We start from the raw sequence: 16896 nt of genomic DNA, 5'->3' as shown, positions 1-16896 counted from the left end.
AGGGAAAAGGCTGATGCTTGTGCAGCAAAGCAGAGCCCTAACCTGAGAGGAAAAGATCATGCAGGCTAATATTATTGCACTGTCTCTGAGTCGGTTTCTCTTCGCAATATTTATTAACCTATTTGTATGATTTGTTCTGTAAATTGCCATTCATATTATTTCTCAGTCTTTATCACTGAGGGATGAAGAGACTGATGTCTGGTTCTTTAGGTTCTGACGGGTCTGCGGTTCCTCTCCTGACCCACTGTGCACCCTGAATATCGCCGACACAGTTTTTTAATTCCCCTATCAAACTTCTCTGTGATTGTTTAGCCTAGAATGTGCATCTTCCAATGTTATGTTATTTGATGTTATTGTTACAGGTCAGTTTTCTAAACTACAAAGAAATGACTGTTAGGGATGCTCCAATATGAAAAATTGGATTGATATTGATATCTGATAGTAACACTGGTGTTATAGCAGATTTACCAATATTTTATTTATATACGTTTTTAATCCGATTACTTGATTAATCATAAGAATAATTAATAGATTACTCAGTTACTGAAATATTTGTTTACAGCAACGCTACTATCCATCCAGTTATCACTAGAAAATATTTATTGACTTTCTCTTTTATCTTGTCACATATGCTGAGCTGACAGCGCCTCTTAATGCTCATTTGTACTCAATGCATGTCAGCTATTCTGACAGAATAAGGGCTCAAATTTAAGTTAAAGAAGGTCAGTGTTAGACCCGCCCAAAGCCGCGCCCTCCACTTTCATTGGGGAATTATTTATGGTGACACGACAGGAAGTGGATCCAGGTGATAATAATGATCACAACAATCAAAAGCATATTTAGTAACTGTCTTGTCTGGCTGCTAAATTTCCATTTTCATAATGTAAACTTAGTAAATGACTTATTAACTAACTTGTGTCTTAAATAAACTCGTTAAATAATTTTATCATTGTACATTTTCACCTTTCATATTTAATCTTCCAAATTGTCCAATATTCATGTCAAATATTTTCAATTGGTTCATTTTGCCATTATTTTCTGCATGTGTGCGATTAACAACAATCACCCACTGCTACCAATTCTGCTGTGAATCCCAGGAAAGTAAAGGCTGAGATTTAGTTGTGCTTTTGAACGTTTGTGTTGAGTGTGTGAGCGGAGCAATGTCTGACAATATCAGCGGGTGAGATTAAAAATTACTTTATGGTTTCCCTTTAGGCATTTTATGTCACTCTTTAATGTGATATATATCTGGTGACATATAATGGGTGCACTTCCCCTGCGCCCATTACAGGCACACAGCCCGCATCACCACCAGTGTTGGTCCACAATCTCCCAGTCGGATTGCGACACCGTGTGTGTGGTCAGGGTACATGTCCAAAAGTCAGATGACCTGAACATCTGACTCCTCCTCCATGTAGGTGTCTTCTTCCTCTCTCTACATGGAGGAAGAAGATTTTATGTAATATTTGTCAGGAAGCTACTAGATTAAGCGATTGCCATCTTATTTGCTCACCTGGAGATCCTTAATATCATATTTTGACTCAAGAATAGTTCCAGTCTGGTCATTAGAATGGAGCAATGACCAGAATGAAACTAGTTCTGGTCATAGTTCCATTCTAGAACATCCAATGTTCTAGAACATAGAACGTTAACTTATTGGTTGAGTTAATGTTCATTCTTGTAAGATTGTAATTTTAGATTAACCTAAGAAAATCCTGTTTCGATACATAAAGGCATGTAAGTGGATTTCTTGTTTGATTGACATTTAAAAAACTTTTTTTTTTGTCTATTTCCCAGATCTTCCACAATGTTGTGTGTGTGAAGAAGAGGAGATTCTCAATGACACAAAACCACAGAGGAACCAACTCATCTCTCATGGCTCTGCAGAAACTGAACCAGAATCAGGAAGGAAGCAATTCTGAAGACCCAGGAAAAAAGAGAAAGGAAGAACAGAAACCAAAGGAGAGATATGAGAAAACCAAACAGCAGAAAGACAGAACTGATGCTGAGAAACAAAAAAACCGCAGAAGAAAACTCACAAAGGGCAAAAAATATATTCTTGTAAAATTTGTGATAAAACCTTTTCTGGAAACAGTAACTTGAAGACACACATGAGAATTCACACAGGAGTAAAACCTTTCACTTGTTCAACCTGTGGGAAAAGTTACAGTCAAAAACATGTTTTAATCTGTCATATGAGAATTCACACAGGTGAGAAGCCTTTCACTTGTTCAACCTGTGGAAAGAGTTTCAGTGACAGAGGGACTTTAACTCGGCATATGAGAATTCATACAGGTGAGAAGCCTTTCTCATGTGGGACCTGTGGAAAGAGTTACAGACAAAAAACGATTTTAACTTGGCATATAAGAATTCACACAGGTGAGAAGCCTTTCACTTGTGGGACCTGTGGAAAGAGTTTCAGTGTAAAAACGAATTTAACTAGGCATATGAGAATTCACACTCGTGAGAGGCCTTTCACTTGTTCAACCTGTGGAAAGAGTTTCAGTGACAGAGGGACTTTAACTACGCATATGAGAATTCACACAGGTGAGAAGCCTTTCACTTGTTCAACCTGTGGAAAGAGTTTCAGTGACAGAGGGACTTTAACTAGGCATATGAGAATTCACACAGGTGAGAAGCCTTTCACTTGTTCAAACTGTGGAAAGAGTTTCAGTGACAGAGGGACTTTAATTAAACATATGAGAATTCACACAGGTGAGAAGCCTTTCACTTGTTCAAACTGTGGAAAGAGTTTCAGTGTCAGAGGGACTTTAACTCAGCATATGAGAATTCACACAGGTGAGAAGCCTTTCTGGTGTGAGACCTGTGGAAAGAGTTTCAGTGTCAGAGGGACTTTAACTCGGCATATGAGAATTCACACAGGTGAGAAGCCTTTCACTTGTTCAACCTGTGGAAAGAGTTTCAGTGTAAAAGCGAATTTAACTGCGCATATGAGAATTCATACAGGTGAGAAGCCTTTCTCATGTGGGACTTGTGGAAAGAGTTACAGACAAAAAACGACTTTAACTAGGCATATGAGAATTCACACAGGTGAGAAGCCTTTCTGGTGTGAGACCTGTGGAAAGAGTTTCAGTGTCAGAGGGACTTTAACTCGGCATATGAGAATTCATACAGGTGAGAAGCCTTTCTCATGTGGGACCTGTGGAAAGAGTTTCAGGATGAAACAACAATTACTTAAACACATAAAGATTCATATGGGTGCGAAACAGTGACGTGCGGTGAGGCTTTACGATGTATAAATGCAGACACCATGTATGTTATTGGTTACTCAGAAATTTTGCTCATGCATACAACGCTGGAGGGCAGAAAGACCGTTCTTTTACACGTCATCCATAGCTGTAGTAACCAGGTGAAACTTAGAAATGTAGGTATTGTTTCGTGTTATGATCCACAGCAAAGGGAGAAACCTAAACCACTTTCTCACTCTGCATCACCCAAGCTACATGCAGACTCGTTGCAATAGCAACTGATAACAATGCCATGTTTTAGGATTTAACATAAAAAAATAAAGAATTTTGGTCACAGAACAGAACATTGAGTTTTTTGCAGTAGTTTGTTTTAGTCTTAGTGTTTTATTAATAAATCATTGCTGTGGTAGATTAGCTAACATTTCTACTTTACTGAATTCTTTAGACATACAGACTGTGGCCCACAAAATGCACATTTCTTTAAAAAAAACTAAACAAAAACATGTTTTTTCCCATCTTACCTTTACTTATAAATTAAATCCATAACAATTCTGCACAAAAATATCCATTCATCCAAAGCCAAGTCGATGCTCTGAATGTCTTGTACTAAGATAGACTTGAGGTCCATTTTTGTCTACCAGCTTGTTTTTCTAAAATCAGTTTTTTGTTTTATTTCTCAGTCACATTTGTACTTAAGGTTCCCATCAGTGTCCCATTAGATACTGAAGTTAAAGAGGGGAATGTCTTCAGGAAGGTTTAATTTCTGTGGATTTCAGGTGTCTTGCAGTTCTGTGTCATGTAGTTATTGAGTTCAGCTTTTACATTGTTGACTTTTACATGTATGACTTGAAATAAAGTATTTTACATTTTAAAGCAGTGTATTATTCTTTTTTCCCATAAATTGCTGGGTTTCAGATGATGGAGCACCGATGCCTTACCATGGAGGTGGGGGTCAGAAAGTAAATGCAGCACATTTAGGCATTTTGACTTAAACATCAAAATGTCTTAAGTCTGTGCCATGTGTGGTTGTTCCAACCATTCTAAAAGAGAGAAAGAAAAACTTTATCTTTGTGTTTTGAAGGTAGTCGGTCACAAGGAAGTTAATTTAGAAAAAAACACCTAAAAAATAGAAAAGTGGATCAACAATCTACAGCTAAAACCAGGAGGTGCAGGAAGTAATAATGCCGGAGTTTGCAGAGCCACTTTTCTAACATCATTTAAATTGTATTTTCAGATATTTTATTGGATGGTAACTTAGAAAGACAAGCATTCATATGCAGGCACATGCAGAGGGGGTCTGGAGAGGGCTTGAGCCCTGCCCCTTTTACCCTTGATGCCCCAGAGCCCTTTTTGAGTTTATTTTTGTTTTCAACTTGAGTCTTTTGTGTCAGGAGGCCTTCTTGTGCCTCTAAATATAACACCTAGCAAAACTAATGAGTCTGGCTGCCCTTGGTCTAATTATGAGGATTCCCAGTCCTTCTGCCTCCACGTTGTTCAGACACCGGGTCCGTGGCGAGGAAGAGCGGGGCTGAACTGTGACCTCTAACAGTCAAATTTTGGGCAATAATTAATTTTTTCTAACGTACACTTGTGAATAAAAACGTAGGTCTGATGTTGAAGTTATAAAACCAGTTTCTATTTATATTCTGTAATAATGTCTGGAGGGCCCCTACCAGCAGCTACTGGGTTCTCTTTGTTTACCTCGATATCTCAGCCTTATAATTCTAGATCTCAGAGGTGCTGAAATCAAATTAATGACATGTGAGAAGTTAACTGTTTATATATGAAGGTTTTCCTGATTTACTATTTGTTTCAAACAGGTTTTATTTCAGTCTCTATTTATGTAAATCGATTCTGTCACAGTCTTTGACTAAACAGAAAAATAGAAAAAGACCATCATTATGATACTTTATCATCTAAAATTATAGAAAAGTTTCAATGATTTTTTTATCTGAAATTCAATCCACATCATCAAACCATTTTGTAAGGAGAAAATTTATTTAAAACCATGTCAAAGAAATGCATCCATTTCTCCAAATCATTAAAATAAAAATATGTACAAAGGATAAAAACACAATAAAGACTCCAAAATTTCAGAAGTCTAAATCTCAAAGCATTCAAACTCATTGTTTGTTAGACAATCTCTCCCTCAGTCTCATTCAATAAAATGGAAATATAAAACTGGAAGAATAAAATTTTTAAGAATTTCAGCTAAATATCCAGATTAAAATGCTTTGTAAGCAAAACCTGCTACATTTAAGAATTTAAGTCGGTTGCAATTACTCCACTTCCAAACAGCAACTTACTGAGAATCTTGAGGTTCACATTGTGCCATCAAACCTGTGCAAGTTCTCATGTGAACAGTTACATTTGTTTTGAGTGAACCTTTTTCTACCGAATCTACAAAATAAAAGCTTCCAACCCGTGTGAATCTTCATGTGATGACTTAAACTGGATCTATACACAAAACATTTTCCTCGCTTTTCACTAAGGGTGCAGACATGACATGGTGAGCTGGTCTAATAGTCAAACCTCACAGCGGAGAACAGAACAGTGGCTGAGGTCAATAACGTTGAGGAATCAGATCAGCTTCACATGCATGTATCTGCTGCTCACCAATGTCCCAAAATTAAGGAAATCAACATTTATTAATCAGCCAGCTGATAAATCAATGCACAGCTACTTCTCACCAGTGTGAATTCTGTTGTGATAAGTTAAGTGCTGTTTTTGAGTAAAACTTTTTCCACAAATCCCACATGAGAAAGGCTTCTCACCAGTGTGAATTCTCCTGTGACGTTCTAAACTTTTTTTATAAGGGAAACTTTTCCCACAAATCACACATGAGAAAGGCTTCTCACCTGTGTGAATTCTGTTGTGAGAAGTTAAGTGTTGTTTTGACTGAAACCCTTTTCACAAATCCCACATGAGAAAGGTTTCTCACCTGTGTGAACTCTGATGTGAATAGCTAACAGAGGTTTCCTCCGGAAACGTTTCCCACAGGTCTCACAAGAGAACGGTTTCTCACCTGTATGAATCTCAATATGAGCAAGTAAACGAGATTTAAACAAAAAACTTTTCCCACAGGTTGTGCAGGTGTAAGGTTTCTCACCCGAATGAATTCTCTTGTGTCTGTTTAAAGAGTCGTTTAGACGGAAACCTTTTCCACAAGCTGGACAAGTGAATGGTTTTTCACCTGTATGAATTCTCATGTGATCAATTAAACGACTCTCTTTAGGGTAACGTTTTCCACAGGTGGAACATTTGAAAGGTTTCTTAGCCATGTGAGTTTTCTTGTGATTCATCAAGGAATTACTTTGAGAAAAGGTTTCATCACAAATTTGACAAGAATATAGATTTTGGTCTGGTTGAGCTTTCATGTGTGTTTCTTGTTCTGAAGTCTCTGTTGAGTTTTTCTGCTGTTTGTTCAAAATGTCATCAGTTTCCTGTTTCATCACAAGATGCTCTTCATCCTGACTAATGCAAAGTTGCTCCTCTTCCTCTTTGATCTGCAGAGGTTCTGGTTCCTTTTGTTCCTGTTTTATCTGCAGAGGTTCTGGTTCTGGTTCCTCTTGTTCCAGTTTCATCTGCAGAGGTTCTGGTTCTGGTTCCTCTTGTTCCAGTTTCATCTGCAGAGGCTCTGGTTCTGGTTCCTCTTGTTCCAGTTTCATCTGCAGAGGTTCTGGTTCCTCTTGTTCCAGTTTCATCTGCAGAGGTTCTGGTTCCTCTTGATCCAGTTTCATCTGCAGAGGTTCTGGTTCCTCTTGTTCCAGTTTCATCTGCAGAGGTTCTGGTTCCTCTTGTTCCAGTTTCATCTGCAGAGGTTCTGGTTCCTCTTGATCCAGTTTCATCTGCAGAGGTTCTGGTTCTGGTTCCTCTTGTTCCAGTTTCATCTGCAGAGGCTCTGGTTCTGGTTCCTCTTGTTCCAGTTTCATCTGCAGAGGTTCTGGTTCCTCTTGATCCAGTTTCATCTGCAGAGGTTCTGGTTCTGGTTCCTCTTGTTCCAGTTTCATCTGCAGAGGCTCTGGTTCTGGTTCCTCTTGTTCCAGTTTCATCTGCAGAGGTTCTGGTTCCTCTTGTTCCAGTTTCATCTGCAGAGGTTCTGGTTCCTCTTGATCCAGTTTCATCTGCAGAGGTTCTGGTTCCTCTTGTTCCAGTTTCATCTGCAGAGGTTCTGGTTCCTCTTGATCCAGTTTCATCTGCAGAGGTTCTGGTTCTGGTTCCTCTTGTTCCAGTTTTATCTGCAGAGGTTCTGGTTCCTCTTGTTCCAGTTTCATCTGCAGAGGTTCTGGTTCTGGTTCCTCTTGTTCCAGTTTTATCTGCAGAGGTTCTGGTTCCTCTTGATCCAGTTTCATCTGCAGAGGTTCTGGTTCTGGTTCCTCTTGTTCCAGTTTTATCTGCAGAGGTTCTGGTTCCTCTTGATCCAGTTTCATCTGCAGAGGTTCTGGTTCTGGTTCCTCTTGTTCCAGTTTTATCTGCAGAGGTTCTGGTTCCTCTTGTTCCAGTTTCATCTGCAGAGGTTCTGGTTCCTCTTGTTCCAGTTTTATCTGCAGAGGTTCTGGATGATCTTGATCTGAAGTGAAGTTTCTCTCCGTGTTTCTTATCTCATTTAGATCCTCCTCCTCTTTGCACACACTGCATTGTGGGAAATCTGGAAAAAAAAAGTCAAAATGTGAGGTCACACAATGAACCCATCAGTTTAATTAAAAACTAAAATGAAAATATTCTTCATCAGGTGGCGTGCTGGTAGCGCAACCCACGATTGGAGGCCTTCAATCCTCCACACGGCCGTCACGGGTTTGATTTCCGGACCAGACGATATTTGCCGCATGTCTTTCCTTACTACATTCCTGTCAGCCTTCTTTCTTATAAGGGACACTAGAGCCCACAGAAACCCCCAAGAGAGGAAAATGTAATTCTCAGCAAAACATTACAAAATGAAATCTCTTCCATCGTCTTTCAGAGAGATTGTTATTTACCTTATTTAGAATAAACAATGTCTGCATGTGGTTAATAATTTTACCAGCAATTAAACTTTAGTGCCGTCAAATGTGCCAACATTTGGAAATATGCAGTCTGGCTAGCTGACGTTAACTCCCCTTCAAGATTCGCTTCTCGCCAACAGGGACGTTACACCATATTCTGTGACCACTGCACATTGTGACTGTAGGAGGCGCTGTTGCAGGTTTACATCATACTTTGCTATTCTTATGGACACAGAATGTGATGGCGCTTATCAAATAATGGTCCCACACTGTAACTTACAGTAAAGTACTAAATATTTAAACTGAACCATCTCTATTAACTCTGCTTGCTAAGTCAATATCTGACCATTAGTCTTATGACATTTCTTTTTAGTTAAATGAAACGGCCCTTTAAATAGCTTTACATAGTGTTATAATCAAGACCACCTAAGCAAAGACCAAGACCAGCCGCCACATGACTATAAAATGTAAAATATTAGCAAAAGTGCTAATCAAATTGGTCTGAAAGATCCACATTCCCATAAAAACAAATCAATTTAACCAATATTATCAATTCACACTCTTTGTTCTACTTTGCTCTGTGCTAAAATCCATGGAAGTCTCATGCCAACCCTAAAAGTTAACGCCCTGGGCGGTTGCCCATATTTCTCATATCAGAAACCACCACTGTCTGCACTATTAAACATAGCAATTAAGGCAATGCACTAGTGGTAAACAACGCTCCATCATGAACACAGACCAAGGAGCAACAAGCAGAAATAACCAAACACTGTGACAGTTCTCACTTTTTCTCCTGCTGCATGAAGCCAGGCAGCACAGAACTATCACAGAGCAATGAGCATGCTCTGTGTGCTCTGGTTTTATTGATTCACCAATTAAATTAATATCAATGTATACAATCAATTAAAATAATGACAGCTACTGCAGCTGTTTCGTACCTATCCGGTGCAAGATGATCTTGGGTATCCGGGTAAAATCCATCAGTCTGCGCTGATCGTCCATCTCTTCCTCCATCTTAACGTTGATTTCTTTCCACTCTGTGAATGTTTCTTCAGCAGGAGTTTCCTGCTGCTTGATAAACTCTCTGAGGCTGAACTGAAGACATTTTTACTGAAAACACAGAAACATTTAACTAAACTGCAAAACAGTCTTCAAGAGGAAAAGTAAAGCCAGACATTTGCTCTGTTTTTATGTTTCACGTGTTTCACTGTTGCTGTGCTGAAGAAACTGGAAGTGATTATTAGTTTGGCTTTAAATTTTCTGCTGAGTCTCTTCTTTTAAAGTCCTGGAGGGCTGATGCCCTGAAACCTTTAGCTGAGCCTCTGCTGCACCACCTGAATAGAGTAATTAGGTCATTAAGGCTCTGCAGATCTGATCCACACAAGGAGGAGGTAATTATGGTGATTTCATTGCAGTGTTTTGTACCTGTGGCTCATCTAAACACTGCAGGTCACCTTGAGGACTGGAGTTTGACTCCTGTGGTTTAGTCAGAACTCCTGCTGAAGAAACATCCACAGAGAGGAAATAAATCAACATTAAGATGGAGGAAGAGATGAACGATCAGCTCAGATCAGTCTGGAAAAACACTGATGATGACAATAACTGTTTGATTACCTTGGTAACTAAGAGTGATAGCAAATTAGAGTAAATTCTTTCTGATTCATTTCCTTTTTTCCATTACTATTCATTCAGTTCCTCAGTTGATCCGAGTGAAACACAGTATAATTTTTTCAAGTCTTTTTAATTAATTATTAAGTTTTATGTTTTTTAACACATTTACTAATGTTTTTTTTTTTATATGTGGAATATTTTTTTAAACTTTCAATGTATGATGAAAACATTATAAATCAGAAATATGTCACAGAAGCCCCTTTATGCTGCCACCTACTGACAAGAACCTGGTACTACACCTTCAAAGAGCTATTTTTCTACAGTTTGTGCGACTGAATTCATTTCCATGGATTTCATATGCAGGAGTATGTTTAAACAGTCATGTTCAATAACATGGAATCAGACCAACAACAAAAAAAGTTGTATTTCATAAATGTGTGTGTAACCTGGTTGAATTTGTCTGTTGTTATAATCGTGTAACATAGTTGAAATGATTCAGTTTAAATTCTGCTAGTATGGGTTTTATGGATGTCCTGTGATGAGTGTTTTTTTTTTTGGCGCCCCCTACTGGTTGCCTATAAAAGGAGGAGGAACTGCGGATTCCACACAGTCTGTCGGGCACTCTGCTGTGGTGGGTCATCGAGTTCTGTTCCTTTCTGAACAGTGGTGGTGGTTGTGCTCTGAGACTAACGTGGAGTTTTGTTGCAGTACCCAGAGCTGGTGGACCAGTAGGGAGGCTTACTGTGTTTTTGTTATTGTTGACACTCATTACAGGTAATTATATTATGTTAAATGTCAGAAATTTATGTTGTCAGTTATTTTTCAGTTAAGTTTGTCAGTGTGTTTATTATGTTGTCAGTTTGTTGTATTTGCCTGTCTGTCAGTTTGTTTGTTCTCTGTTTCAGTTGGAAGTTACTGTTAAATAGTTAATTAGTTAAATTTGACTGCTGCCTATGTTTATTTTTCTGATTTTATTGATTTATAAGAGAAATATTGTGTAAATTTTATTTGAAAGTTTTGTTATCAATAAAAATCCACTATACGATCACCTGTTATAAAAATGCATTTGTAATGATTATTGTAGGACACAGTCTGTCAGGAACTCCACTGTGTACCCAGAGTTGGCGAACCAGTAGAGAGGCTTACTGTGTTTTTGTTATTGTTGACACTCATTACAGAAATTTACCCAACTGGTCTCCGCTGTGTGCTGTGTATTGGGGAGGAAGTCACAATTGCTCAAAATGTTTTTCTTTGGTTATTTGTATGGGTTCCTACCTGACTGAAAATCTCTGTTATTGTTTTAACTGTGTTACTTTAAGAACAGAAGCCCCTCCCCTTTTGTTTCTTCCTCTGTGGTATTGTCTTTAAAATGTTTGTGTCCCTTAGACCCTATCCTTTTGTCATGTTGTCCTGTGGGAGAGGTGTGTATTATTTATTTTGTATCTAAATACATCCAGTTTATTTATAAATTTATTAAGTTAATTTCTGTTATGTACTTTTGTTTATGTAGGGCTTGGAGCGGGCAGCCGGTAACACGGTTATTTTCTATCTGTTATTCTTGTCAGAATAAACCCTTTTAAAGGTGAACCACGGCCTGATCATTTAAAACCAGAACAACGCAGATCGGATCCGGTTACATGTGTTTGAAGTCAGTTATCTATTGTGAGACGTTTTTTTAATTTTATTTCAAATGTTCAAGTTGAATACATTACTCTAAACCACATGTGGCTTCATACTGTTTAACTTTAAAAATGAATCAGAACCTACAAACTAAAACCTCCTGTGTCGATATAATAACTGTACGTGCTTTGTTCTAATTAAACAGATCTAATCATGCTCAATAAATTAAAATATGAAAGAAAATGTGGTATATTAAAGCGGGACTTTTGAATCGTTCACAGTTTCTTCAGTACAGTTCCAGTGAAACACGGGGAACATTTCTGAATATATTTGTTATTTAATAAATCACCTTAAGAAAACGAAATTGGTAGAAAGAATATTTTATTAATAATAATAATAATAATAATAATAATAATAATAATAATAATAATAATAATTTTTTGGGTGCGGGAGAATATTTATGTAGCATCCCGTTTCACACTCCATTCCAGTAGATGGCGGTAATTCACATCAATAAGTTTCTTGCCAACCGCCATGAAAAAAAGAAGATTTTTTGATTTTTACCAAAACATTTATTTACAATAATAATAAAACAATTTCCTTTTTTTGTTGTTTTACAATAATCCTATGTCAAACAAATACATTATAATAAAACATCAGTATAAATTAGTTCATTATTTTCTGAAATGATGCACAACACTTTGTCACATCCCCATAACTCTAAAAACCCCTGCACATTCCCAGTGGCTCTGTGGAAAGCAAACTCCAACTTCAGCCTCGCCTTGATGTTTACCTTCCACAGAGCCACAACATCAACTTGAGGTCCATCCTGCATCTTGTCTCTTCGAGTTATATATATAGCTAATTTTGCCTCGGCTAATAAATAATTTAAAAGCCTTGACTTAAGACTAGTCGCTTTACTATGACGTACTCCGTTAATAAATAGTGCATCGGTAAAAATCATTTAAAAAGACTAAAAACAGTCGATAAAAAACTAAAAAAGACTATCAAACGTGTGCAATCTATATAAAAACATGAAAAACACTCTCTGACAACCTACAAAATGGACACTCATTTATAAAACCAGGACTAATCACCGATAAAAACGCGTTGGTGGCTATAGCGCCATGGAGTATCCTCCACTGGAGGTCGCCAATCTTTTTTCTAATCGGCGGTTTGTACATTGTCCTCCAGTGGATTGGTTGTCCTTTCAGTCTTTCAACCCACACGCTGACGTCCCTCTTTCGAAGCGTTCTCTTGTTTAGAATTTTCACACAGTTTTTATATAAAGTCTTTGGTGCCACTTTGCACAAATCCATTTCTGAGTCCATGGTCTTAGCAGAGGACCGCTGTCCTCTTCAAAGCTTGGACTCAGAAGAACCTTAGGAAAAGGATCTGTTTCTTTTGGCAGGCATTCTCCATCCTTGTATGCCTGCAATAAACTCTTCTCTTTCCAGTCAATCTTTCTCTTATTCTCATCAGGACACGTTCCATCATTCTTGTAGACCTTACTTTCAGTGCGGCAGCGACCTTCTGGGCATCGCCAAAGTCTGCTCCTGACGCTCGAATCAGCCTCTTTAAGGTCACCATTCCGGCTCTAGACAGCGTCTCTGTTAGCCCAGGAACGTGTCCTCTTCAACATCCAGTCTTGCTCCGTACACCAAGGGTTCTTCTAATAGCCAATGCAGAGAATCAGTCATTTCCGCTCTACGCAATCTAAAAAGAGCACATGATTTAAAAACGCTCTGATAAAATTGCGGAGTTCCTTTAAACCTTAGAAGACTAAAATTTGTTAAAAACAGAGCAGCATCCAATCCCAAGGAATTCACGCGTCTTAGAATGCAACTGGCTACATCCTTCCACACAGGAGATCCTATCAGGTACTTTTGTAAAAACTGTATCCTAAACACAGTGACTCTACGGGCCAGGGTGGACAAGGCCCTGGCCCCTCTTCTCTGGATAAAAACAACACCGACTGTGGCACCCAGTGACGATTGTTCCAGAAAAAATTAACCATTTCCGTCTGTATTCTTGTCAGCAGCCCTGACGGTGGATCTAGTACAATGAGCTTGTGCCAGAGTTGTGATGCGACCAGATTATTAAGCACTAACACTCTTCCTCTGTACGACATTTTTTCATGCAACCATTTCCATTTCGCAAGTTTGTTTGATATTTTTGTTCTAGGTTTTCCCAGTTTTTTTCAACAAAACTTTTCTCGCCTAAAATACGCCTAGATATTTTAGGCCATCTTTTCTCCAGGTCATGCCTTTGGGGAGAGCCGGGAGTCCGTCGGGCCACTCGCCAACAGCCAGGGCTTCACTTTTTCCCCAATTTACTTTGGCGGCAGACAGCATGGAGAACTTTCTTATGATTTCTGTTAAAACGCTGACGTCTCTTTGATCTTTAATAAAAACCACGAGATCGTCAGCATAGGCAGATAAAACCAATTTGTCTTTAAAACCGGGTAAAACCAAGCCGTGAATGTCTGATCGCATCTTCTTAAAAGGGGTTCCAGGGAGAGTGCATAGAGCATTCCCGAGAGCGCGCAGCCCTGTCGAACGCCTCTACACACTCTAAAAGGAGCACACAGGCTGCCATTGATCTTCAGCACACTCTCAATGTCACCGTACAACACCTGGATCTTGGCGATAAGACCCTCGCTGAACCCAAACCTCCTCATTACTTTCCAGAGGAAGTCGTGTTCAACGCGGTCAAAAGCCTTTTCTTGATCTAATGAAATCAAGCCTGTCTGTAGACCCAATGAACCGGAGACTTCCAAAATATCCGAATTAGGTAGACATTGTCCACCATGGACCTGCCGGGGACGCAATAGGTCTGATCCCGGTGGATGACCTGCTCCATGGCTTTCCCTAGCCTAGTGGCCAGGGCCTTGGAGAGGATTTTATAATCTGTACAAAGGAGGGACACGGGGCGCCAGTTCTTAATCTCTTGCAAGTTTCCCTTCTTAGGCAGCAGGGTGATAACTGCCCTGCGGCAAGACAAGGGGAGCGAACCGGTAGACAGACTCTCGTTGAATACGTCGAGCACGTCTTGGGCCAGAAGCTCCCAATAGGCCTTGTAGAACTCGACCGTGAGCCCGTCAACGCCTGGAGACTTCCGACCCTTCATGCCAAGGAGGGCTGTGTGTAGTTCCTGCAGGCTCAGAGGCCGTTCCAACTCCAGGTTGGTCTCCGCAGAGAGACCTGAGGTAGTTCCTCACAGAAACTCCTCCAACAGTTCGTCGTTCTCTCTGTGTTCGCTGCGGAACAGAGAACGGTAAAATTCCACAGCCCTCCTCCTTATCTGCCCCGGTTCGCTCAAATGCTGCCCCGTGTCCGACAGCAAGGAGTGGATCATTTTCCTCTGTCCGTGTTTCCTCTCCAGGCTGAAGAAAAAGCCAGAGGGAGCATCCATCTCTGTGATGTCCTGTATCCGGGATCTGACCAATGCACCTTGGACTTTATTTTCCAGCAGGTTTGCTAAAGTTAGCTTTTTAGATTTGAGAGCTTCAAAATACTCTCGATTTCCTGTGGAGTCACTAAGTCGTTCTAATTCCACTATACTCATCTCCAGATCTCTGATAGATCCGGCAATGTCACGAGTGACATTGACAGTGTGCTGTTGACTCAGCAGTTTTATTTGAACCTTTCCATAGTCCCCACTGTCTAAGAGAGCTAAAATCAGCTTTCCTTTCCCTAAAACCAGTCCAAAAATAAGTTAAAACCTCCTTAAAGCTCTGATCATAAGTTAAAGCAGAATTAAAATGCCAGTACGCGCTTCTAGGTAAAATGTTTCTGATAAAAACACTACCTAAAAGCAACGAATGGTCTGTAAAAGCCACTGGTAAAATCTGGCATGTTTTAAACACGTTAAAATGGTGTTTAAAACAATAAAAACGATCTAAACGAGCTAAAGAGATTTTACTATCAACAATGTGGGACCATGTATACTGCCTGGCGCCTGCATGCATCCTCCTCCATACGTCCACCAGGCCATGAGACGAGACCAGTTGCTTCAAGACCCGTTGGGCCGCCGGATGTGGCTCTGCGTGATTGCGATCTAAAAACTCGTTCTCAGTACAATTAAAATCCACCTATAAAAACATAATTCTCGGTCCCGCAATCACCCAGCCTCTCCAATTTTCTCATAAAAAACATTTCTTCTCTGCATTGGCTATCGGAGCATAGATATTAATAAAAAACATGTTTAAACAATCAAATTTTGTCTTTACTAAAAGACATCTCCTTGCACCACATGTTCAATTTCTATAGAAAGTGGGGTGAAAGCTTTTGAAAAAAGAAAACCCACCCCTGCACTCTTGGAGGTGCCATGACTTAAAATCACCTCTCCCTCCCACTCCTTGCCCCAGTCTGTTTCTATTGTACAATCACTATGTGTCTCCTGTAGATAGACGATATCAATTTTTTGTTTCATCATCTGATAAATCAATGCCCATTTTTCAGCCTCCCTCCCCCCATTTAGATTCAAGGATGCTATTTTAAATGAATCCATCTTAGGTAAAAGGCTAAAACAAACACACCGAAACATTAAAATAGATATTAAAAAAACTGTACATCATAAAAATTGTTTTCTGGCTTTAGACATTATTTTCTTTAACCTAAAAATTCTGTGTCTGTGAAACCTGAGTCCTCTTTATGTCTAATGTGATGCCTTGCGGAAAAATAGAAAAGTCTTAAATTTGGGAAATAGCTCTCAAGTTTTATCCCTCTGAGACCTTTTGTTTGTTTTAAAAAGGTTCTAAATGTTTCAACCGGGTATCTCGGTTCTCTACTCGTCTGAGATACGGAAGCTTCACTGGTATCTGAGAAATAACTCTCTTCATCACTGCTGTCCGATCCCTCTCTCTTCTCCACAACCGACTTACTTTCCTTCTTACTGGCCTGCACAGCAGCCACCACATTTTTCCTCTTGCTGCGCCGTTTCACCGGGACACAAGCTTCAAGCTCCATTTCCTCCTCCACCTCACCTGTTTCTCCCTCCACTCCAGCCACTATAAACGACTCACACCGTCTTTTCTTTGTACCTGTCTCTCCCCCTGAACCTCTCTCCCCTCGCTCTGATCTCCACACACTCGATGCTCCTCATCACCCTCACATCCTCCTGTTCTTTCTGCACACCATCACTCTCCTTCCCTACACTTCCACCCACACCACCATTCAGCCCATCACCACACACCACCGTGCTCTCATCCTCTCCTATACTCGCACCATTACCACCGTCCCACCGCCTCTTTAACAATGTTCCTGTCACATCCTCCTCTACCACCGCTGGTTCCCCCGCAGCGGCAGTCGCGCCAGCAGCAGCAGCGGCGGGTTCTCCCGCCGCAACATTAGCAGTGTCTCCCTCCACAACATCCTCCTCACTATTTGTTTTTTTACCCTGCTCAGCGGCAACGGGTGCTGCTTTTCCGAGTCCGGCTTGGCCAGTTCTGCCTTATCAGGGCACATCTTTAT

At 39.9% G+C, this 16896-nt stretch overlaps 1 protein-coding gene and 1 pseudogene across 1 annotated transcript; one reads left to right on the top strand and one right to left on the bottom strand.

Moving 5' to 3' along the window:
* Positions 1–2159: 2159 nt before the first annotated feature.
* LOC129351299 (gastrula zinc finger protein XlCGF57.1-like) lies at positions 2160–3143 on the top strand (the record flags this gene model as incomplete). The annotated part of the gene is made up of 2 exons (XM_055020192.1): positions 2160–2631; positions 2716–3143. Coding segments are annotated over 2 exons (900 nt in total), but the record flags the coding sequence as incomplete, so codon positions are not given.
* Positions 3144–6059: 2916 nt separating this feature from the next.
* Positions 6060–14551, bottom strand: LOC129351307 (gastrula zinc finger protein XlCGF8.2DB-like; annotated as a pseudogene).
* Positions 14552–16896: the final 2345 nt, after the last annotated feature.

This window comes from Poeciliopsis prolifica, unplaced genomic scaffold (assembly GCF_027474105.1).
Source record: "Poeciliopsis prolifica strain line A6 unplaced genomic scaffold, Auburn_PproV2 SCAFFOLD066, whole genome shotgun sequence".
Taxonomy (NCBI): Eukaryota; Metazoa; Chordata; class Actinopteri; order Cyprinodontiformes; family Poeciliidae; genus Poeciliopsis; species Poeciliopsis prolifica.
This window is presented reverse-complemented; position numbering and strand designations above follow the sequence as displayed.